The sequence below is a fragment of the Pongo abelii genome, chromosome 8 (genome assembly GCF_028885655.2).
Source record: "Pongo abelii isolate AG06213 chromosome 8, NHGRI_mPonAbe1-v2.0_pri, whole genome shotgun sequence".
Taxonomy (NCBI): Eukaryota; Metazoa; Chordata; class Mammalia; order Primates; family Hominidae; genus Pongo; species Pongo abelii.
This window is the reverse complement of record NC_071993.2, coordinates 12786159-12804751: the sequence shown is the minus strand read 5'-3', so window position 1 is coordinate 12804751 and position 18593 is coordinate 12786159. Positions and strand designations below refer to the sequence as shown.

Genomic DNA, 18593 nt, shown 5'->3' with positions numbered 1-18593 from the left:
GAGGCCTGTAGACGCCTGTGTGCAGCCCACCGTCTTTAGTTGGATACAGGCCTCTCTAGTATCCCACAGGCCTCCCTGCTCCCTACTGCCTTACCTGGCCCACTTCAAGCATTTCTTTTCCCACCTGATCCCTTTAGACATGGGAGTTTGCAAGTTGGTTCAAAACTCATCAATCAAACAAGGTACTTACAGCTGCATGACCAAGTACAAGTGATTTGGGCTTTCATAAATGTCTTCCAGGGCAACAATATTTTCATGCTTAATCCTGAAAAAAAATAGACACACAAAATAGTAAGTACGATTAGATAGGAAAATGTTTCAAAACAGACAGCATTGTAGCAAAAAGTTACAAAACAGAATCCAAATTCCTGAACAAAAAGATTTCAGACTTCACAATGTTGTTCCCAAACTTTTTCCAGACCCATTTCCTAACAGTCCCTCCCTGATCTCCACTATTCTTTGTTCCTAAGGCTCAATACCCTACGGTTTAGCAAGAGTGGATCAACCATTGTTGCTTCATGTGAATCCCAGAAATGGGCCAAACCTACCCACATCCTATTATCTTGTAGGGCCCAACTCAGAGGGCTGGGCCACTGGGCAGAATTGTTCCCTCTTCTTTTGTCTCCCAGTGGCCACCATGGACTTGCCTGACCACTTAATTATATAAAAATCTGTCCCCCATGACAGGCATACATCTGGGAGCAGGGAGACCCGGTGAGACACTGGAGAATATATATGTTCCAGGGAAGTTTCTCTGGCATGTTCATGGGGCCAGTGTAACGGAAAAAAAACCAACCTGAGGCCGGGCGCAGTGGCTCACGCCTGTAATCCCAGCACTTTGGGAGGCTGAGGCAGGCGGATCACGAGGTCAGGAGATCGAGACCATCCTGGCTAACATGGTGAAACCCCGTCTCTACTAAAAATACAAAAAATTAGCCAGGCTTGGTGGTGGGTGCCTGTAGTCCCAGCTACTCGGGAGGCTGAGGCGGGAGAATGGCGTGAACCCGGGAGGCGGAGCTTGCAGTGAGTTGTGATAGCACCCCTGCACTCCAGCCTGGGTGACAGAGCGAGACTCTGTCTCAAAAAAAAAAAAAAAAAAAAAAACCAACCTGACTCCTTCATTGGGGTTCATTTCCCCTCGCCCCACCTCATTACCCAATGTCACTTCAGCTTCCCAAGCAAACTAGATCAGTGCTACTCAAAGTGTGGTTCTCTAACTTTGGAGATGCACCAGCATCTCCAAAGAGCTTAGTAGGAATGCAAATTCTCAGGCCCCACAACAAGCACAGAGTATACAAGTTGAGGGCAGAGCCCAGGAATCAGTATTGTAATAAGATGCTCAATCTACATGTGCAAGCTAGAGCTTGAGAAATACTGTATTAGATCAGCACTGCTCAAACTTCAATGTGCAAATGAATCGCCTGGGGATCTGGCTCCACTGCAGACCCTGAGTCAGCAGGTTTGGCTGGGGCCTGGAAGGCTGTATTTCCAACCACCTCCCAGGAGACATTGGTACTGCTGATCTGCAGACTGCACTCTGAATAACCAAATTCTAACTAAAGAACCAGGGCAGAAGGAAACAGCTGAATTCTAGCCCTTGGCACTATCCATTAAGAGCAGTTTCTGCTCAAAATGTAAGGCTTGATATTATTTAAAACATTTGACAGAAAAAAAATTATTTCATTACTCAAGGTGATAATTAGCTCTTACCATAAGCCTCTCATTGAAATGACTGCTGAACCATTTAAAGACAAGCACAGAACACGCAGATTCTTGTGAACCTCTTGAAAGCTAGAACTACATTATTCATTTTGTTTGCTCCTGGTGCCTAGCACAGATCTGCTTAATAAATGCTTGCTGAATGAATGAATGATACAGAAAGGCTGTTGCCGCTAAACAGCAAGAAACCTTATTTAGTTAGGAAAAACAGAAACCATTTTCCTAAATGTGTGATGTCTTCCCCGCGAAAAGAAGTTTATAAGGTGGAAAACAAACAAGAATATTATCTTCTTTTTGAGATGAAAGAGAACAAGATAATTAACAAAGACTGGTAAAGCTTTCCTTTGAATTCTACAGCTCGTAGTATTTAATGCAGTTGTTTTGCAGCAGCTAAAACAATAGATTATACTAAATTCACCTTCCACCTGATTCCAAAGAATAGAGTCTAATTCTTTGTCAGCCATAGTTTCTACACGGCCTGAGCAAGATACTATCAGCCATACAGCATATGAACCAAATAAACTATGCCATCAAGGAAACCAAGAGAGCTTAACTTGAGACTACCAAGATCCTACAAATAATGGCATTATCATTATTGGACATACCTAAAAGAATATGCCCACAAAAAGTAGGCATCATATAGGTTTTCCCTTTTTGGAAAAACTGTTTTAATTTGCCATTGGAATCACTCTCATGCTCATAAACATTTTCTTTTAGTCCAGCTCATTTGAGAGTTAATGAAGAGCCTAGATTTCTGAAGAAATAGGAGGAATGGGATTATATGAAGAGTGGCCAGAGAAAATGCACGGCATACAGTTACATCTGAACTGTAGCAAAACAGTGAATACTTTTGTAGTTTAAGTACTTCCCAAGTATTATATGGTTGTTTATCTGAAATTCAGAGGTAACGGGGCATGCTGTATTTTCACGTGCTAGATCCAATCACTCTGTTTACATCACTCAATCTCCAAATTGGGCTTAGAGATTGGCACCTGCAGCCCTGGCTTGCCTTGGAGGTTGAGTCCAGAAGGCTGTCTGAGCCCCAGAGTCCAGTCATTCATTCAGATTCAACAATAACGCAAAGCCCTTGCCTAGCCAACGTTGCGGACCCCAATAAATTAGGACTATAGTCCCCTCCTTTGATACATGGGATAGAGAATTAAAGCCTATTTAGTCTGCTATGTCTTACATGACTGCTGACTAGAAACTGCTTTTAATCCATTGCAGCATTCCAGAGAAGTATTGCACACAGCAGGGACAATCCCAAATAGCAGTTTCACAGTGGCTGGAAAGACACTTTATTAATCTCTCTCCATCCACCAATCAAGCAATTGTCATTTGCTGCGTTTCTGCTATGTGTCTGGAAGAAAACAAAAATAAAAAATAAAGTTTTGCTATCAAGAAGCTTATCATCTAGGCAGAGAAACTCAGGAAGAAATTAGAAAAGAATCAAATGCTAAATTCTGTAGAATTGCCTTTAAGTTCAGAGAAAGCAGAACCCTGAATGGGTCAGAATTATGGAGAGGGCCTCAAGATGATGATGGGAGTTGAGCTGGAATGAGTAATGTTTGAATAAGCATACTTGAGAAATTTCAAATAAATCCTAAAATGGCCTCTTAATGTCTCTTAAGAAAAGTGGTTTAATTAACTTGGAGCTGTTCAAACATGGTTAAAAAAAAAATTATTCTGGCCTCCCACATCTGTTCTCAGGTACTTTATTCCACCCTCACATTCCTTACAATGTGCAAAATCTGAACGTAAAGTTTTAACATTATTTTAGCGCATGAGTTATTTTCAAAAAATGTCATATGACTATCCATGCATTTAGGAGTAGGGCACAAGCACCAAATGAGGGCCTATTCCATGCAAAGGCTCACTTCATGCTCAATGCCCTCTTTTCATTATTCATTCAATAAATATCTGTTGGGTCCCTGCCGTGTATCAGGCACAGTCCTAGGTACTCTGAATTTGGTGGAGAACGAGACACAAGAAAGGCAGTCTCAGCCCTCCTGGTACTCATGCAGTGGCTGGAGCTAGAACGCTTCTCAGACAGCCTGTCTCACATTTACCAGAAATCAGCCTCCTGGTCATTAGTAATGACTCCTAGGACCAACAGAGAACTAGCTTCCACCTTCTTCCCATATATCCTGTGCAGATTTGAGGGATATAATGCCTCCGCTTAGTCTTCTCAATGCTGACCAGTCTTCTTACAATATGGTTCATATTCTTCTCATTGCTCTATCATCACTCATTCGTCCAGACTCTAGCATTCAGATCTGGAAATACTGATCCCAGGGTAAAATACAGTATCATGAATATGGTATTAAATAGTAAAGTAGAGGCTGGGCACGGTGGCTCATGCCTGTAATCCCAGCACTTTGGGAGGCCGAGGTGGACAGGTCACTTGAGGTCAGGAGTTCGAGACCAGCCTGGACAACATGGTGAAACCCCATTCCTACTAAAAATACAAAAATCAGCTGGGTGTGGCGGCATGTGCCTGTAATCCCAGCTACTTGGAGGGTGAGACAGGACAATCATTTGAACCCGTGAGGCAGAGGTTGCAGTGAGCTGAGATCGTGCCATTGCACTCCAGCCTGGGCAATGAGAGCAAAACTCTGTCTCAAAAAAAAAAAAAAAAAACAAGGAAAGGAAAGGAGAACTAGTAACCAACATGAACTGGATATTATACTTCTACCAATAAAACCTAACAAGTTCATTGTTGTAGTTTTGAGCCAATGCATAACCACTGGCACACAGAAAATACAAACTCCAGGTAGGTAGGGATTTTTGACTGTTTCACTACAGTCACCCCAGTGCCAAACAAAGAGCATGGCACATAGTTAATTACTGAATATCCAGTTTAGGGCCAATTAAATCACCAGATCATTTTAATCTGAACTTCTACCAAACACAATCTCCTTTTTTTTTGAGGTGGCGTCTTGCTCTGTCTCCCAGGCTGGAGTGCAGTGGTGCAATCTCAGCTCACTGCAAGCCCGCCCCCTGGGTTCATGCCATTCCCCTGCCTCAGCCTCCCGAGTAGCTGGGACTACAGGCGCCCGCCACCATGCCCGGCTGAGTTTTTGTATTTTTGGTAGAGATGGGGTTCACCGTGTTAGCCAGGATGGTCTCCATCCCCTGACCTCGTGATCCGCCCGCCTCGGCCTCCCAAAGTGCTGGGATTACAGGCTTGAGCCATCGCACCCAGCCCACAATCTCCTTTCTTACTCGGGTTGATATTGTGAGAGCTTAATGTCTTCACCTTTAGCTTCATTAAATCCAATCATTCTGGATTCCATGCAGTGTTTCAGATGATCAGCAGTGTTCTGAATGCTGATTGACTCATCTATTGCTCTTATTATCCCTCCCAACTTTGCGCCATCTGTGTATTTGGTAAATATCCATCCCATGTGTCTTCATTCAAATCCCTAATTAAAATTGTAAATGGAAGGTTACATGTCAGAGCTCCATGGTATTCCACCAGAGACCCCCATCAAGATAACCATGACATTAATCAGCTGGCTTCAATTGCTGTCTAGCTGCAAACCTAGCAGTACCATCATCTAGCCTGTGTTTTACCATCCCATCCACAAGGAGACAATTAGATGCTTTGTAGAAGTAGAATTCCTCAGCTCTACACACCACATAATACTATTTAAAAGGGAAATGGGATGTTTGGGAAGATTTGTTCTTAGTAAACCCATGTTAGCTCCTAGCAACCACTACAGTCTTTACTAAATGATCACAAACCATCTGCTTAATTTTCTGTTCCAGAATTTTGCTGTGCATTGAAGTCAAGCTTTCCAGTCTATAGATCTCATCTTCTACCCTTTATACGTTTGGGAATTTTGACAACCTCTCTTACATTGTTTTCTCAAACATTTCAGCTGTGACTCTTCTGTGATAAGTGCAATTTCCTCAGTCCCCTGGGATGTCACAGATCTAAACCTAGTGATGAGCTAATTTTATAACTTTTGTTAGGCCTTGCTTACATTGCTGTTTTATTATACCATTTATTGTTAACTATTTGTTAAGACTGCGCTAAGTATTTGTAATTATTTCATTTACTATTAACAACAAGCCTATGCAGTAGGTATTATTTTCTCAATTTTTAAAAGAGGAGAAAATAAGGAAGGAGACTAAGATTCCATGAGGCTAAGTAAGTATTCCAAGATCACAGAACTCATAATTGTCATTGCGGAGATTCAATCTATGTCTATTCTCACTCCCAAGCCCCTGTTAAAGCAATTACGCTATAACTTAACTAAGTTATGAGAATATCCAAGAGCTCATATAAATTTGTTATTTCTATAAAATTATAACATCTAAAGTCAAAGTATTAATGCCATCATTAACAATATAATATCCACTTCTGTGGGTGCAGAGATTTGTTGAAGTATCTTGAATCTAGTGGATGTGCTTAAGATACTCGGTTGTAAACATCCTAACAGATGAAATTCCAGTGGGTCAGACAAAATCAGAAAAAGAGATGTTGAAAAGCAGAAGGAATAGGGAGAAGTCCAGAGTAATTAGAAAGAGGCTCTCCTTAGCCCATATCTGCTAGTATCATCAAAAAAGAGTATCAAGTGAACAGAGAAAAGAGGCAGAGATGTCAGTTATAGGCAAATGGAAAATGGACATTCTGTCAACTAGCACAGCGAAATCCCAGAGGTCAACACTCTTTCCAAGGTATGGCCAAGAGGATCTTCATCCATAAGGGATGTTGACTCTCAAACAGCAAAATGTCCTGAAATGTGCACAATTCAAAGCCAAAATAATGTCACTAAAAACAACTTCAGGTGATAAAAAGAACTTCAACTTAATTGTCATCACTTATCATTTACCAGGCCCAAAGTAAGCATGAGCTGACACATCTATATACAGAGAGAAAATGGTTTATATGGCAACCTACATGAAAGCCTCCATAATCTCCAATAATGCACAGAAATGGTAGAGGGAAGTGAGTCCAGGCAGAGAGAGTCTAATTGAATGGGAAAACAGCACATGGGCATTGAAGCTGACTTCTGTCCATATAGTAACTGGCAGCCAAGCAAGAAAACGCCAGAAAAAGCCAAGAAAACATTTTAAAATTAATCCATGCATAAAAAATAACTGATACCAAATGTACAAGTAGGCCCTGTTACAAACCCCCAAGCTTTGCGAGGGAATGTCAGGACCCAAATCGTCAGCCTGCTACTGACTACACATGCTTCTGTGGAGTGACAGTAACATCTTCCCCTCCAGCCTCATGTTCCCCAGTTCAAGGATCCACAAATTTTTAACTCCATGGCAAATGAAGAAAATTTAAGAAAAAGACAGAAAAAGCAAAGTACAAAAGAGGAGAGGAGAAAAAAAGTTCAGCATTTCTCACTTTTTCTATTCGATCATTTTACTGACCTGCAAGGCATCCATGGCAGCAATTATGAGGTATTCAGAGGAAGGAAAAGACCACAAAATGCCTTTCCTCGGTATTGCCATTCTCTAGTAATGGGCATTGACCTACTTAGCTTATGGACGCCAGATGAAGACAAGGGATGGAAGAAAATATAATCGGAAGGGAGAGACAAGAGTGAAACTGATTATAAGAGAGGATGAGGTGGGGATAGCGAGGCACAGATTGCCCTGCAATGTGCAAGGAGGAAGTTACGTCAATGAGCCGCAATCAGCTTCCGGTCCATTTTTCAGGCACTTCCGGGTTCACAGTCTAGTCTGGGAAAGGCCTCTCTCCACAGGCAAAGGCCATAGAGGACCAGGTCTTTCACTACTCACCACTGTCACTCTAAGCAGCCCAGAAAGCTGAAATTTTATTCACACAAAAAGAGAGGCGTGGTTCCCTGGCATGGAATTGCCTCAAAAGTACTTGAAGAATATTGTGATGTCTTGGCAAACTCTCTCGTTTAAGTAAACGCTTATGTTTTTTCAAAACTGAAAAAAAATCATTTCCTCCTTACTAGGGTCAAATTCTTGTTTTCTCACATTATAATCAGGGTGGGAAATAATGCTGAGAAAATTGGGATATTTTCAGTCACAAGAACAGTGATAGCACTGAAATATTGGCCAGATGGTATTAAAAGTAATACCTTTCATTTTAATAAACAGGCACATTGGCAGGTGTTATTTCATTCTGCAACAGCCTTATAAAGTAGGCATTATTATTCCTATCTCACAGATGATCACTGACAGTTTATAACCACTTAATTGTTCTCCCCAACTCCCTCTGGTCTCACTCTCTTCCTATCCATTTTCCATGCTGTCCCCTGAGTGATCTCTCCAAAATATAAAACTGATAAAACTTCTTAGCATGAAATCCAGCACTGGCTCCCTGTAGTACAAGAGAAAGTTCAAACAACTGGCATGGCTTACAAGTCGCTTGTTACTTGTGAAATGGGAAAAGTTCCCTTATCCCACTCGCAGGGCGTGCGACAGGGGGACTGGCTCACTTCCTCAGTGCCAGCTGTTGATAACCCTAGGGGAGCACACAGATGGGCAGGTTGTGGGCCTCCGATCCCACAGCAGCATCTAGGGGTAAATGTTTAAAGCTCCCGAAGCCCCAGTGGGCATGTGTTACAGGGTGCTCTTTTAGTTTTGCCATCTGTAAGTGGCTTGTGTTAATCAGCTGTATTAGACCCTCTGCCTTATCACAAGGACAGAGGGCTTTCTGTATCCTGGGGTTCTTGCCTTGGTGTACCGGACAAACTGGATCACACGTGGGCTTGGAGAATGAGTGCAAAGTTTTTTATGGAGTGGTAGCTCTTGGTGAGGTGGATGGGGAGGCCAGAAGGGGGATGGAATGGGAAGGTGGTTTTCCCCTGGAGTCGTGCTGCCCAGCAGCTGGGCTCTCCTCCAACTGTCCCAGCCAAACTTCACATCCTTCTGCTGGTTGATGGCCTGATGGTGTCTTCTGGTGCCTGTGGGTTGGCCGGTGCATTCCTCTCGATGTCCAGCCATTTGTGTGTGTGTGTCACTAGGGTCTCAGCGGGTTTTTATAGGCACGGATGGGGACATGGTGGGCCAGGGTGGTCTTGGGGAATGCAACATTTGGGCACAAAAACAGAAATACCTGTCCTTACCTAGTTTCATGCACACAGGCCTGGGGGTGGAGCCCTAGGCACGGACCATGACTTTCCCTTTCCCAAGCACTTCCCTGCCCCCATCCCCTATCACTTGGTCTTTATTCGTCCATCCCACATCAACTTCCACCCCTGCCCCACACCAACATTTTACTGAACCCCAGCAGCTCTCGCACACCCCGTCCTCCCTAGCCATGCACACCTTCGTCTCTGAGTGTGCTCATCACTCTCCTGTCTTCTTATGAAAATACTCATCCTTTAAGACTCAGTTCTCTATCACGTCCACTGAGAACCCTTTGCTGTTTCTCACAGCTTGCAGCACCAATCACCTTTCTTCTGGGTCACCCCAGTTCTTTGTTTTTTTTTTTGAGAGAGAGTCTCATTCTGTCACCCAGGCTAGAGCACAGTGGCACGATCTCGGCTCACTGCAACCTCCATCTCCTGGGCTCAAGCAATTCTCTTCTCAGCCTCCCGAGTAGCTGGGATTACAGGCACGTGCTAACATGCCCAGCTAATTTTTGTATTTTTAGTAGAGACAGGGTTTCACCACATTGGTCAGGCTGTCTCGAACTCCTGGCCTCAGTTGATCCACCCGCCTCAGCCTCCCAAAGTGCTAGGATTACAGGTGTGAGCCACCGCACCTGGCCCACCCCAGTTCTTAGATCACCTTGCCATCCATACTGCATTGTATCCAGGTATCTGTTTGTGTGTAAATGTGTGTGTATATATTTAAATGATCTTACAGGCAGAGTAAAACATCTAGAGGGATACATATCAAACTAGTGAGTAGACACTTCGGAAAGTACTAGAGTAGGAGCAGATTCTCACTTTCCAGTTTTTCCTCAACTGGGGCTCTTCATCTGAACCACAGAACACAGAAAATGATTCAAGTGACTACTTTCTCAATCCTCCAAGACAGCACCATTCTAGTTGCAAAGGAGAGAAGTTAATTTAGTGTAGACAATAAATGTCTTAAGCATTAGGGCTTCATTCTCTCACTGAACCCAAGGACAGTCAAGTTGCTAAACTGTTGTATTGCCCAACTTTTATAGAAAGGTGCTTTTATTTACTTATTTATTTATTTTTATGAGACAGAGTCTCGCTCTGTCACTAGGCTGGAGTGCAGTGGCACAATCTCAGCTCAATGCAACCTTGGCCTTCTGGGTTCACGCGATTCTCCTGCCTCAGCCTCCTGAGCAGCTGGAACTACAGGCGTGAGACACCACACCCAGCTAATTTTTGTATTTTTAGTAGAGACGGGGTTTCACCATGTTAGCCAGGATGGTCTCGATCTCTTAACCTCGTGATCAGCCTGCCTCGGCCTCCCAGAGTGCTGGGATTACAGGTGTGAGCCACCGTGCCCAACCAGAAAGGTGCTTTTAAAAAGTTCTTGATGAAAATCATTAACCAAGTTCACCAAGTTTACCAAAATATATCCATAAAGGTGCACACAAAAATAAATGCATACTGATAGCAGAATTGCAGAAGCAATCAAGAGATTAGCTTTTGTCTTAGCTCTGATACATCTAACTGCAAGACTTTGAACAAGTCGTTAAATACTTTCTGATTTGATTTCCTCATTTGTTAAATGAACATCAAAATATGTCATCTTGTTATTTATCTATCCACATGTATATATATATGTGTGTTTACGTAAAAATATATATATATACACACACACATATGTAACATATTACTGTATAGTTAGAGATCTTGTGTTATAGACCATAGGCCACTTCAGGAAATGAGCAGAATTCAAAATCCTAAGCTTCAAATCACCTCGCTTTGCTGCCAGAAGATGGAGCTATACTCAATGGGCAACTAAGGAGCCAAGACTATGATACCTAAATCAACTAAGCTCTTAAGTCTGTAAGCTAGTTTTGTTGTTGTTTTTTAAAGATTAAGTACTACATGTTGATACTGACTGTGAAATGAGTTTTTCCTTGAATCCTTATAAACAAACAAACAAATGACAATAAAAACCCTTGTGCACAAATGGCGGTTTTTTCTTTTCTTTCTTTTTTTTTTTGAGACAGGGTCTCTTGCTCTGTCGCCCAGGCTGGAGCGCAGTGGTGTGGTTTCAGTTCACTGCAACCTCTGCCTCCCAGGCTCAAGTGATCCTCCCACCTCAGTCTCCCAAGTAGCTAGGACCACAGGCATGTGCCACCACACCCAGCTGATTTTGCCATATTTTTGTAGAGATGGGATTTCACCATGTTACCCAGGCTGGTCCTGAAGGTATTTTCTTAAGAGCACCCCAGGCCTCCTTAGTACAATGCAGCATACCCAGTGTGGGGGCATAGCCAGCATTCATATGTGTAGGGATGCAGTGCTAGAGCCTGTAATGGTCCCACAGGAGGGGCATCAATGAGCTGGTTCTGTCTCTGACACTGTGACCATGTTCTGGTCACATCACCTTCCTGGGTCTCAGTTTCCTTGTCTAGAAACCAACCAGCTAGACCAGAAAGTCCCCAAGGTCTTTTCCAACCTAACAATCAATGATCTAAACTTATAATGAGGCAAAGTGCATTAAGGTATCTATGAGAACCATGAACTTTGACTCTAAGTCCATATTCAGTGTTCTCTGGAATAGTCCTTGCTACACAGAAGCCTGGTGACAACTTGTGCATCAATAGGTTCTTTATCTGCACAGACAAGTTTGTCAGCTGGACACAGAACAGAATTTCCTTGAGACATGAAGTTGTTTACACAGAAAAGACCTACTTTTCCTTCTCCCACATCAGCATCCACAATGCCTGGACTAATACAGAAATGCCCAAGTGATTTGGTCTTGTCTAGAATGGCTCCAGAGGTCCAGCTGAGGCCTGGTGGTCTTTAGACCAAAGGAGAAATAAGTTAGGTCCAGTTCAGTGTGAAAAATCCAGTACCTGGCACATACCAACACTCAAGGAATGTTTACGGAAGAATGATTGAATGAATGAATGAATGAATGAACAATTAATTCTCACCTTCCAAAAGTCTTACAGACTCCAGATATTCCAAAGCTACACACCAGAATGAAAAAAGGTTCTAAGATTTCACTGTGTATTTCTTTCCTATTTCTGTTACCATCCATGAGAAGTTACCAGTGAATGGGTGATACAGTTTGGATATTTTTTCTTGCCCAAATCTCATCTTGAATTTCAATCCTCAATGCTTGAATGTGGGGTCTGGAGGGCAGTGTTCAAGTCATAGGGGTGGATCCCCCATGGCTTGGTGCTGTCTTTGCGACAGTGGCTTCTTTTGTGGCACCTCCCCCTCCCACTCTCTCTTGCTCCTGCTTTCGCCATATGACATGCCTGCTCCCCCTTTGCCTTCCATCATGAGTGTAAGTTTCCTGAGGTCTCCCTAAAAGCCGAGCAGATGTCAGCACTATGCTTCCTGTACAGCCTGCAGAACTGTGAGCCAGTTAAATCCCTTTTCCTATAAATTACCCAGTCTCAGGTATTTCTGTATAGCAATGCAAGAACGGCCTAATCCAATGGGTCTCAAGCTCAGATACGTGCTAGAATTATCTGAGGAGTTCCAAATGTACTAATAACTGGAACATTTTTGGAGATTATGATTTGATTGGCCTGCGGCGTGGCCTAGGCGTAACAAGTTCTTCATAGTTTCTCCAGTGATTCAAATGTGCAGCCAAGTTTGAGAACCACTGGTAAGTCATTTATTACTAAATTACTGAGAACCTTAGGTCATGGGAAAGGATTCAACTTTAGATACTTCAGAGTTGCTAACTTCACGGCTTCCATGCCCATTTTAAATTTATCTAGGCTGAATACATTTATTTGATAATAAGTCTGATTTTTAAAGGTAAGATCCAGGGTGTCCTAAGGATAAAGATTTAAGGCTACATGGCCAACCCATTACTCCTCTCAGGATAAGACTATGAAAAAAAATAACATTTCTTAGCAAGTATAATAGTATTAGCAACTAATATTTCTTAGCAAGTAGTATTAGTAATATTTCTTCTACTATTTCTTAGCAAGACTTTGAAGACATTTAAAGGAATATTGTCATTTCCTTCTTTGAATCTTTTGGTAACTTTTTGTCGAAGGGTAATATATATTTCTGTGGGCATTTTAAACATGAAAATAAGCACCCGGAGTCTCGGAAACCATTAAGGTGTTTACCTGCCTTGGAACAGAGATTAACTCTTGTAGCTTGGATTTCCTAGCTTCACTGATGTGAGAACACACATACACCAAATCACCTTAGAAAGGGAAATCTCAGAAAGCTTGTTTCAGCAACGTGAATTTAGAAGCTATTCCTGTATGAAATACTGTTAATGACACAGAACTGCTGGGGTATATCCTGCAGCTTCCTCACATACTCTGTACCCCAGACTGAAGATGCTGGGCTTGAATTCAGGAAGCATCTTCGAGGCTTCTAGCTCTGAACACTTGCATTTATATGAGGATAAGTAAGTGGAAGGGAACAAAAATAACGTACTGGAATCTAGGGGAAAGGTATTGTTTCTTTTTTCTTTCCTACCACTAATGTCCTGTGCTTTCTCCATGCTGATACCCACATGGAAGGGTCCGTATTTCACAAATCAAACCCATGACTATATCAAGCCAGTAGGTGCCCTGAATAGCACCTCCTGAAATTGGAGGACCCAGGGCTGCTCTTTTATTCAAACAAGATAATGAAGCATCAGGAACACAGGCCAAAATGATCCTAGGCATTGCACTAAAGCTACTGGGGTATGGCAACATTTATTTAGAAAGTGAGAAGCCAATTGTAAAAGAAAAAGATGAGATGAAAATAGTAAGATGAAAAACAGAGAAGGAAGTCTGTTTTGAACAACCATCTAACATCAGTTCACTGTCAGACTTAGAGAGATTGAACTTACACTGTATAATGTTCCTCATCATTCTAGGAAAGTGCCCACATTCAGAGACGATGGTGCAGAATTGAGTGTTCTTTAATTTTTGCACATCAGTAATTAACGCTGTCACATGGTCGGCTCAGGTCACACTCAGGCTTCAGATAACCAGGCACATTCCAATGGAAGAAAACATCTTTCAAGCACTCACATGTTGGGAATGAATGAGGGTGTTCGTGGTTCATTGTATGCGTGTTTTTAAACATAATATCTTATTTTCTGATCATTTCTATCAGTGTGCATAATAAGGACAACTCTGTGCTATGGTTTGATATTCTGTTTCCTCCAGAACTCACACTGAAATGCAATCCCTAATGTGGCAGTATCAGGAGGTGGGGACTTTTAGAGGTGACTGAATTGCGAGGGTTCTGCCCTTATGAATAGATTAACCCATTTGTGGATTAATGGGTCATCACGGGAGTGGGCTAGTGGTTTTTTAAGAGGAAGGGAGACCTAAGCTAGCACATGAGCATGCTCAGCCCCCCAGCCATGTGATGCCCCACAGTGCCTCAGGACTCTGCAGAAAGAGCCCCCTACAGCAAGAAGGTTCTCACCAGATGCAGCCCCTCCACCTTGGACTTCCCAGCCTCCACAACTGCAAGAAATAAAGAAAAGATCCTTTATAAATTACCCAGTTTCAGCTATTTTGTTATAAGTTATAGAAAACGAACTAAGACACCATATTCTTTCTTAAGAAAGAATTAATTTCTTCATAACTGAGATAAGAGTCACAATTAGAAAGAGCAGCATGTTTTGCTTTGTTGATTTTTTTTTAAGCGAGGGGTGTGTAATACACATCCACCTCTCCAAATTGCAGTTTTATGATAGATCAGTGTTAAATGCTAAGGTGGTCTGAGCTTATAGTTTTATTATATCCTGCTAATAAAAGAGTATGATCAAGGATGTCACTCAAGAAACTTCCCAGTGTAACCTCCAGGGCTATTTGCAAATTCTCAGGAATGGCATTACAAATAGGTTGTGGCTAATAAACTCATTACTATTCACCTAATATTCTTTTTTTTTTTTTTTTGAGATGGAGTCTCGCTCTGCCACCCAGGCTGGAGTGCAGTGGTGCCATCTCGGCTCACTGCAAGCTCCGCCTCCTGAGGGTCACACCATTCTCCTGCCTCAGCCTCCCGAGTAGCTGGGACTACAGGCGCCCGCCACCACGCCCGGCTAATTTTTTTTTTTTTTTTGTATTTTTAGTAGTGACGGGGTTTCACCGTGTTAGCCAGGATGGTGTTGATCTCCTGACCTTGTGATCCGCCCGCCTCGGCCTCCCAAAGTGCCGGGATTACAGGCGTGAGCCACCGCGCCCGGCCCTAGGGAATTTATTGTTAAAGAAGACTCTGCCACTAAAAAGTGAAGAAAAATAAACAAACAAACAAAAAACAGAATAAAGGTGGGGGCAAGGGAGTGGAGGGAACCAGTGTAATCAACAATTCAAAAGTGAAATTAAAAGCTTTCTTTCCCATTCCAACTAGTAAAGACTTATTACTGACACATTTTCAAATACAAAGAGAAGATCTTCCCTGGAAAAGTTATTTCCGGCGCGGTGGCTCAGGCCTGTAATCCCAGCACTTTGCAAGGCCAAGGCGGGAGGGTCACTTGAACCCAGGAGTTTGAGACCAGCCTGGACAACATGGTGAAATCCTGTCTCTCCAAAAAGAAAAAAAAAAACACAAAAATTAGCTGGGCGTGGCAGCACGTGCCTGTGGTCCCAGCTACCCAGGAGGCTAAAGTGGGAGGATCGCCTGAGACTGGGAAGTTGAGGCCGCAATGAACCATGACTGCACCACTGCACTCCAGCCTGTGACAGAGTGAGACTCCATTTCAAAAACATAAATAAAATAAAATTAAAAGTTGTGTTAAAATCAGGAAGAAGCCAACAGTGCGCCAAAGGTGGAGATGTGCGCATACACACACCTGTCTGTATGTAGGCATAAATGTCTGGCCACCCTCCTTAAGCCCAGTTTAAAGTCCCACAGTTGCTAGACCCACAGTGTTCGAGTTGCTATTTCATCAGAGGTGGGGCTCGGGGGTGACGGCCTGTACTGTTTAGTTCATTAGGCAGGCAGAGAACCTGGCAGAATGATTTATCTCAGGGGGAGGATGCTGAGAATAGCGGAGGGGTAAAGAAACAGTGGGAGGAAGGTGGAGGTGGGAGCAAAGTGCGGTGCCTCCAAAAAGCTGGCAAAAGCCTGTGTCCAGATTCATTCCCAGTTTCATGAAGCCCCATGGGGATGTGTGATGGTTAATCCAGGGAGCCTTAGGGGAAGTGAACTCGAATCTGGAGAAGGAAGACTGGCAGGTGTGGGACCCTACAGTAAGGGTGTAGGGCGAGATGAACCCCCTGATGGGTTTTTTCCCCATGCATCCTTTTTCCTCTTTTTATCCTTGTAGAGTGAGGGATGCTGCTGCTGGTGGACTAAGTGTCTGCACAGCTAATGTTTTTGGTAACAAATAAACACATGAAAGCTCTGCTTAATACAACAGCCGTTAGGACATCACAAGAGAACGCGGCACAAGGAGGCTCCAGCTGCGCTGCAGATTGGGGCGGGTGGAGTGCGCAGTGGAGGGACAGGGCGGCACAGTCTGTTATGGTCCCCACTGCCCTTTCGCCATGTCCACTGCGCAAGAGAGCCCCTGGAGCAGCATCGTGGCACACTGTGTGCAGACAGCTCACATAAAACTCACAAACCTAGGCTTCATAAAACACAGAGAAGGGACCCAGGAGTGCCAGGCATAAGGCTAGGAAGCAGGGCCCTGAAGATAGAGAAAACACAGTCCCTGAAACCAGGTGGCTCCCAGGCCAATGTGAGAAGACAGAGGTGTACATAAACATCATGACACAGCACGACCAATGTCCTGCCAGAGAGCCAGACACAAGGCTATGCGGGCACAGCCCTGCCCTGGCATCTGACCCTGCCCCGGGTGTGCTGGTCGGTCTGCTCCCCAGGATCAATCTGCACTCCAGTCTGGGCTGGTGAGCCCTGCACAGGAAGGCAAAGGAAAAGAGCATGTCAGAGAGAGGGAACCACATCAGCAAGGGCAGAGAAGCGTGAGGGCGCTGCAGCCAAACAGAACACTCAGGTGGAGGGCAGCCCCTCCAAGGGTAGAGGAGGGACTACTGTGAGGGGCTTTGTCACCAAGGTCACCTGTGCGGGTTTTATCCTAAAGGAACTAAAAAGTAATATGCCAAGTGTAAAACTTCAACTCCAGGAAAACTAAAGGCGGTGTTTTCTCTTGCAGAGATGCTGAAGTTGAACACGGTGAAATCGTTCCTGGGAAACCCTGCTTGGAGTCCTGACCCTCTCGCTCCCACTCATGGGGTCACTTGAAAGTTGGAACTTCACTTTACTCCACTTTTAATTTCCCAAGTGAAAAGTTCATATACACTTTTCTTTCATCATGAACAAGTGGAGAAAGTCGATTTAACCAGAGTGTCAATGTCGAGATTTCCTTGGAGAATGAGTTGGAGTTAGGAGCTCTTCAGAGGTAATGATGGAAAAACGCATCCTGCAAAATGTCAACTTCATTACTCTTTTCACCAACATTTTTTTTGTTTCTAAAGAAAAGGGGGACTGCCAGAGGAAAAAAAATCAAAAACATGATCTGTCATTATCTGGGGTTTCTTTCTTTGGTGTATTCCTATATCTCCACAATTAGAATACCATTGACTGAATACCTGTGTCTTCAGAAAATACCCTGTACGTGTCTGAAAGATTTTCTCCTCTTTAACAACAAACGCCTTGAATGCAGAAGGCACCAGCTACTTGGTGGAATTTCCGTGGATGCAGAGGGAACCAGCCTTAACCCATATCGAGTTCCCATGGGCTCCCCCGACACACAGCTCCTGGCCATTTGCCAGCCGGCCTCCCCTTTCTTTCCGACACACGTCCACGTCCATCTATCTGCTGGCTCTTTTCTTCCTATCTTAACATTCACTCACACTTGGAACCTGACAACACAGCGCAAAGTCAAGGTAAAGAACTCTCTGTATAAACTGCCTCTCTGTGTTATAGTGTGTACCCCAACTTGGCAAAGCACAGATTGTAAAAGATATTGAGTTGTTGGGTGTGGCAGCACGCGCCTGTCAATCCCAGCTACTCGAGAGGCAAAGTGAGACGCCTGCTTGAAGCCAGGACGTCAAGACCAGCCTGGGCAACATAGTAAAACCAGGTCTGTAAAAACATTTTTAAAAATTAGCTGAGCATAGTGGTGGGTGTCTGTAGTTCCAGCTACTCAGAAGGCTGAGGCAGGTGGATGACTTGAGCCCAGGAGGTCAAGGCTATGATCGCACCACTGCTCTCCAGTCTAGGCAACAGAGTAAGACCTTGTCTCCAAAAAATTAAAAAATAAATTCAAACAGATGCCTATTATACAAAATGTCTTCAGATGAACACTAGCCCCCGATCTCTACACATCCTAAAAAAGGATCTTTGAAGTGAAGATTAAATAAAAAGAGAGACCGGGTGTGGTGGCTCACACCTGTAATCCCAGCACTTTGGGAGGCTGAGGTGGGTGGATCACCTGAGGTCAGGAGTTCAAGACCAGCCTGGCCAACATAGCAAAACCCCACCTCTACTAAAAATACAAAAATTAGCCGGGCATGGTGGTGCATGCCTGTAATCTCAGCTACTTGGGAGGCTGAGGCAGGAGAATTGCTTGAATCTGGGGAGCAGAGGTTGCAGTGAGCCAAGATCGCACCATTTCACTCCCACCTGGATGAAAGAGCGAAACTCCATCTCAAAAAAGTAAGTAAGTAAGTAAATAAATAAATAAATAAATAAATAGCAAGCGAAAGACAATGAAGTCCATCTAGCGGAGTAGCCATTACTGATCATCAATATCCCTGCGGAGCACTGAAAACATAACCATTACCAGCTCTTACCCAGTCCTACTGAAACGCCATCGCTAGG

At 43.6% G+C, this 18593-nt stretch overlaps 1 protein-coding gene across 3 annotated transcripts in view; it reads right to left on the bottom strand.

The window, feature by feature from the left end:
- Nucleotides 1-18593, bottom strand: part of CAMK1D (calcium/calmodulin dependent protein kinase ID) — a 486434-nt gene that overhangs the window by 166415 nt on the left and 301426 nt on the right. For all 3 annotated transcript variants that reach the window (XM_054521920.2, XM_003780664.5, XM_054521919.2), the window contains exon 3: nucleotides 191-265. In XM_054521920.2, coding sequence (XP_054377895.1) covers nucleotides 191-265 — 75 coding nt within the window. The remainder of the gene's footprint in view (nucleotides 1-190; nucleotides 266-18593) is intronic.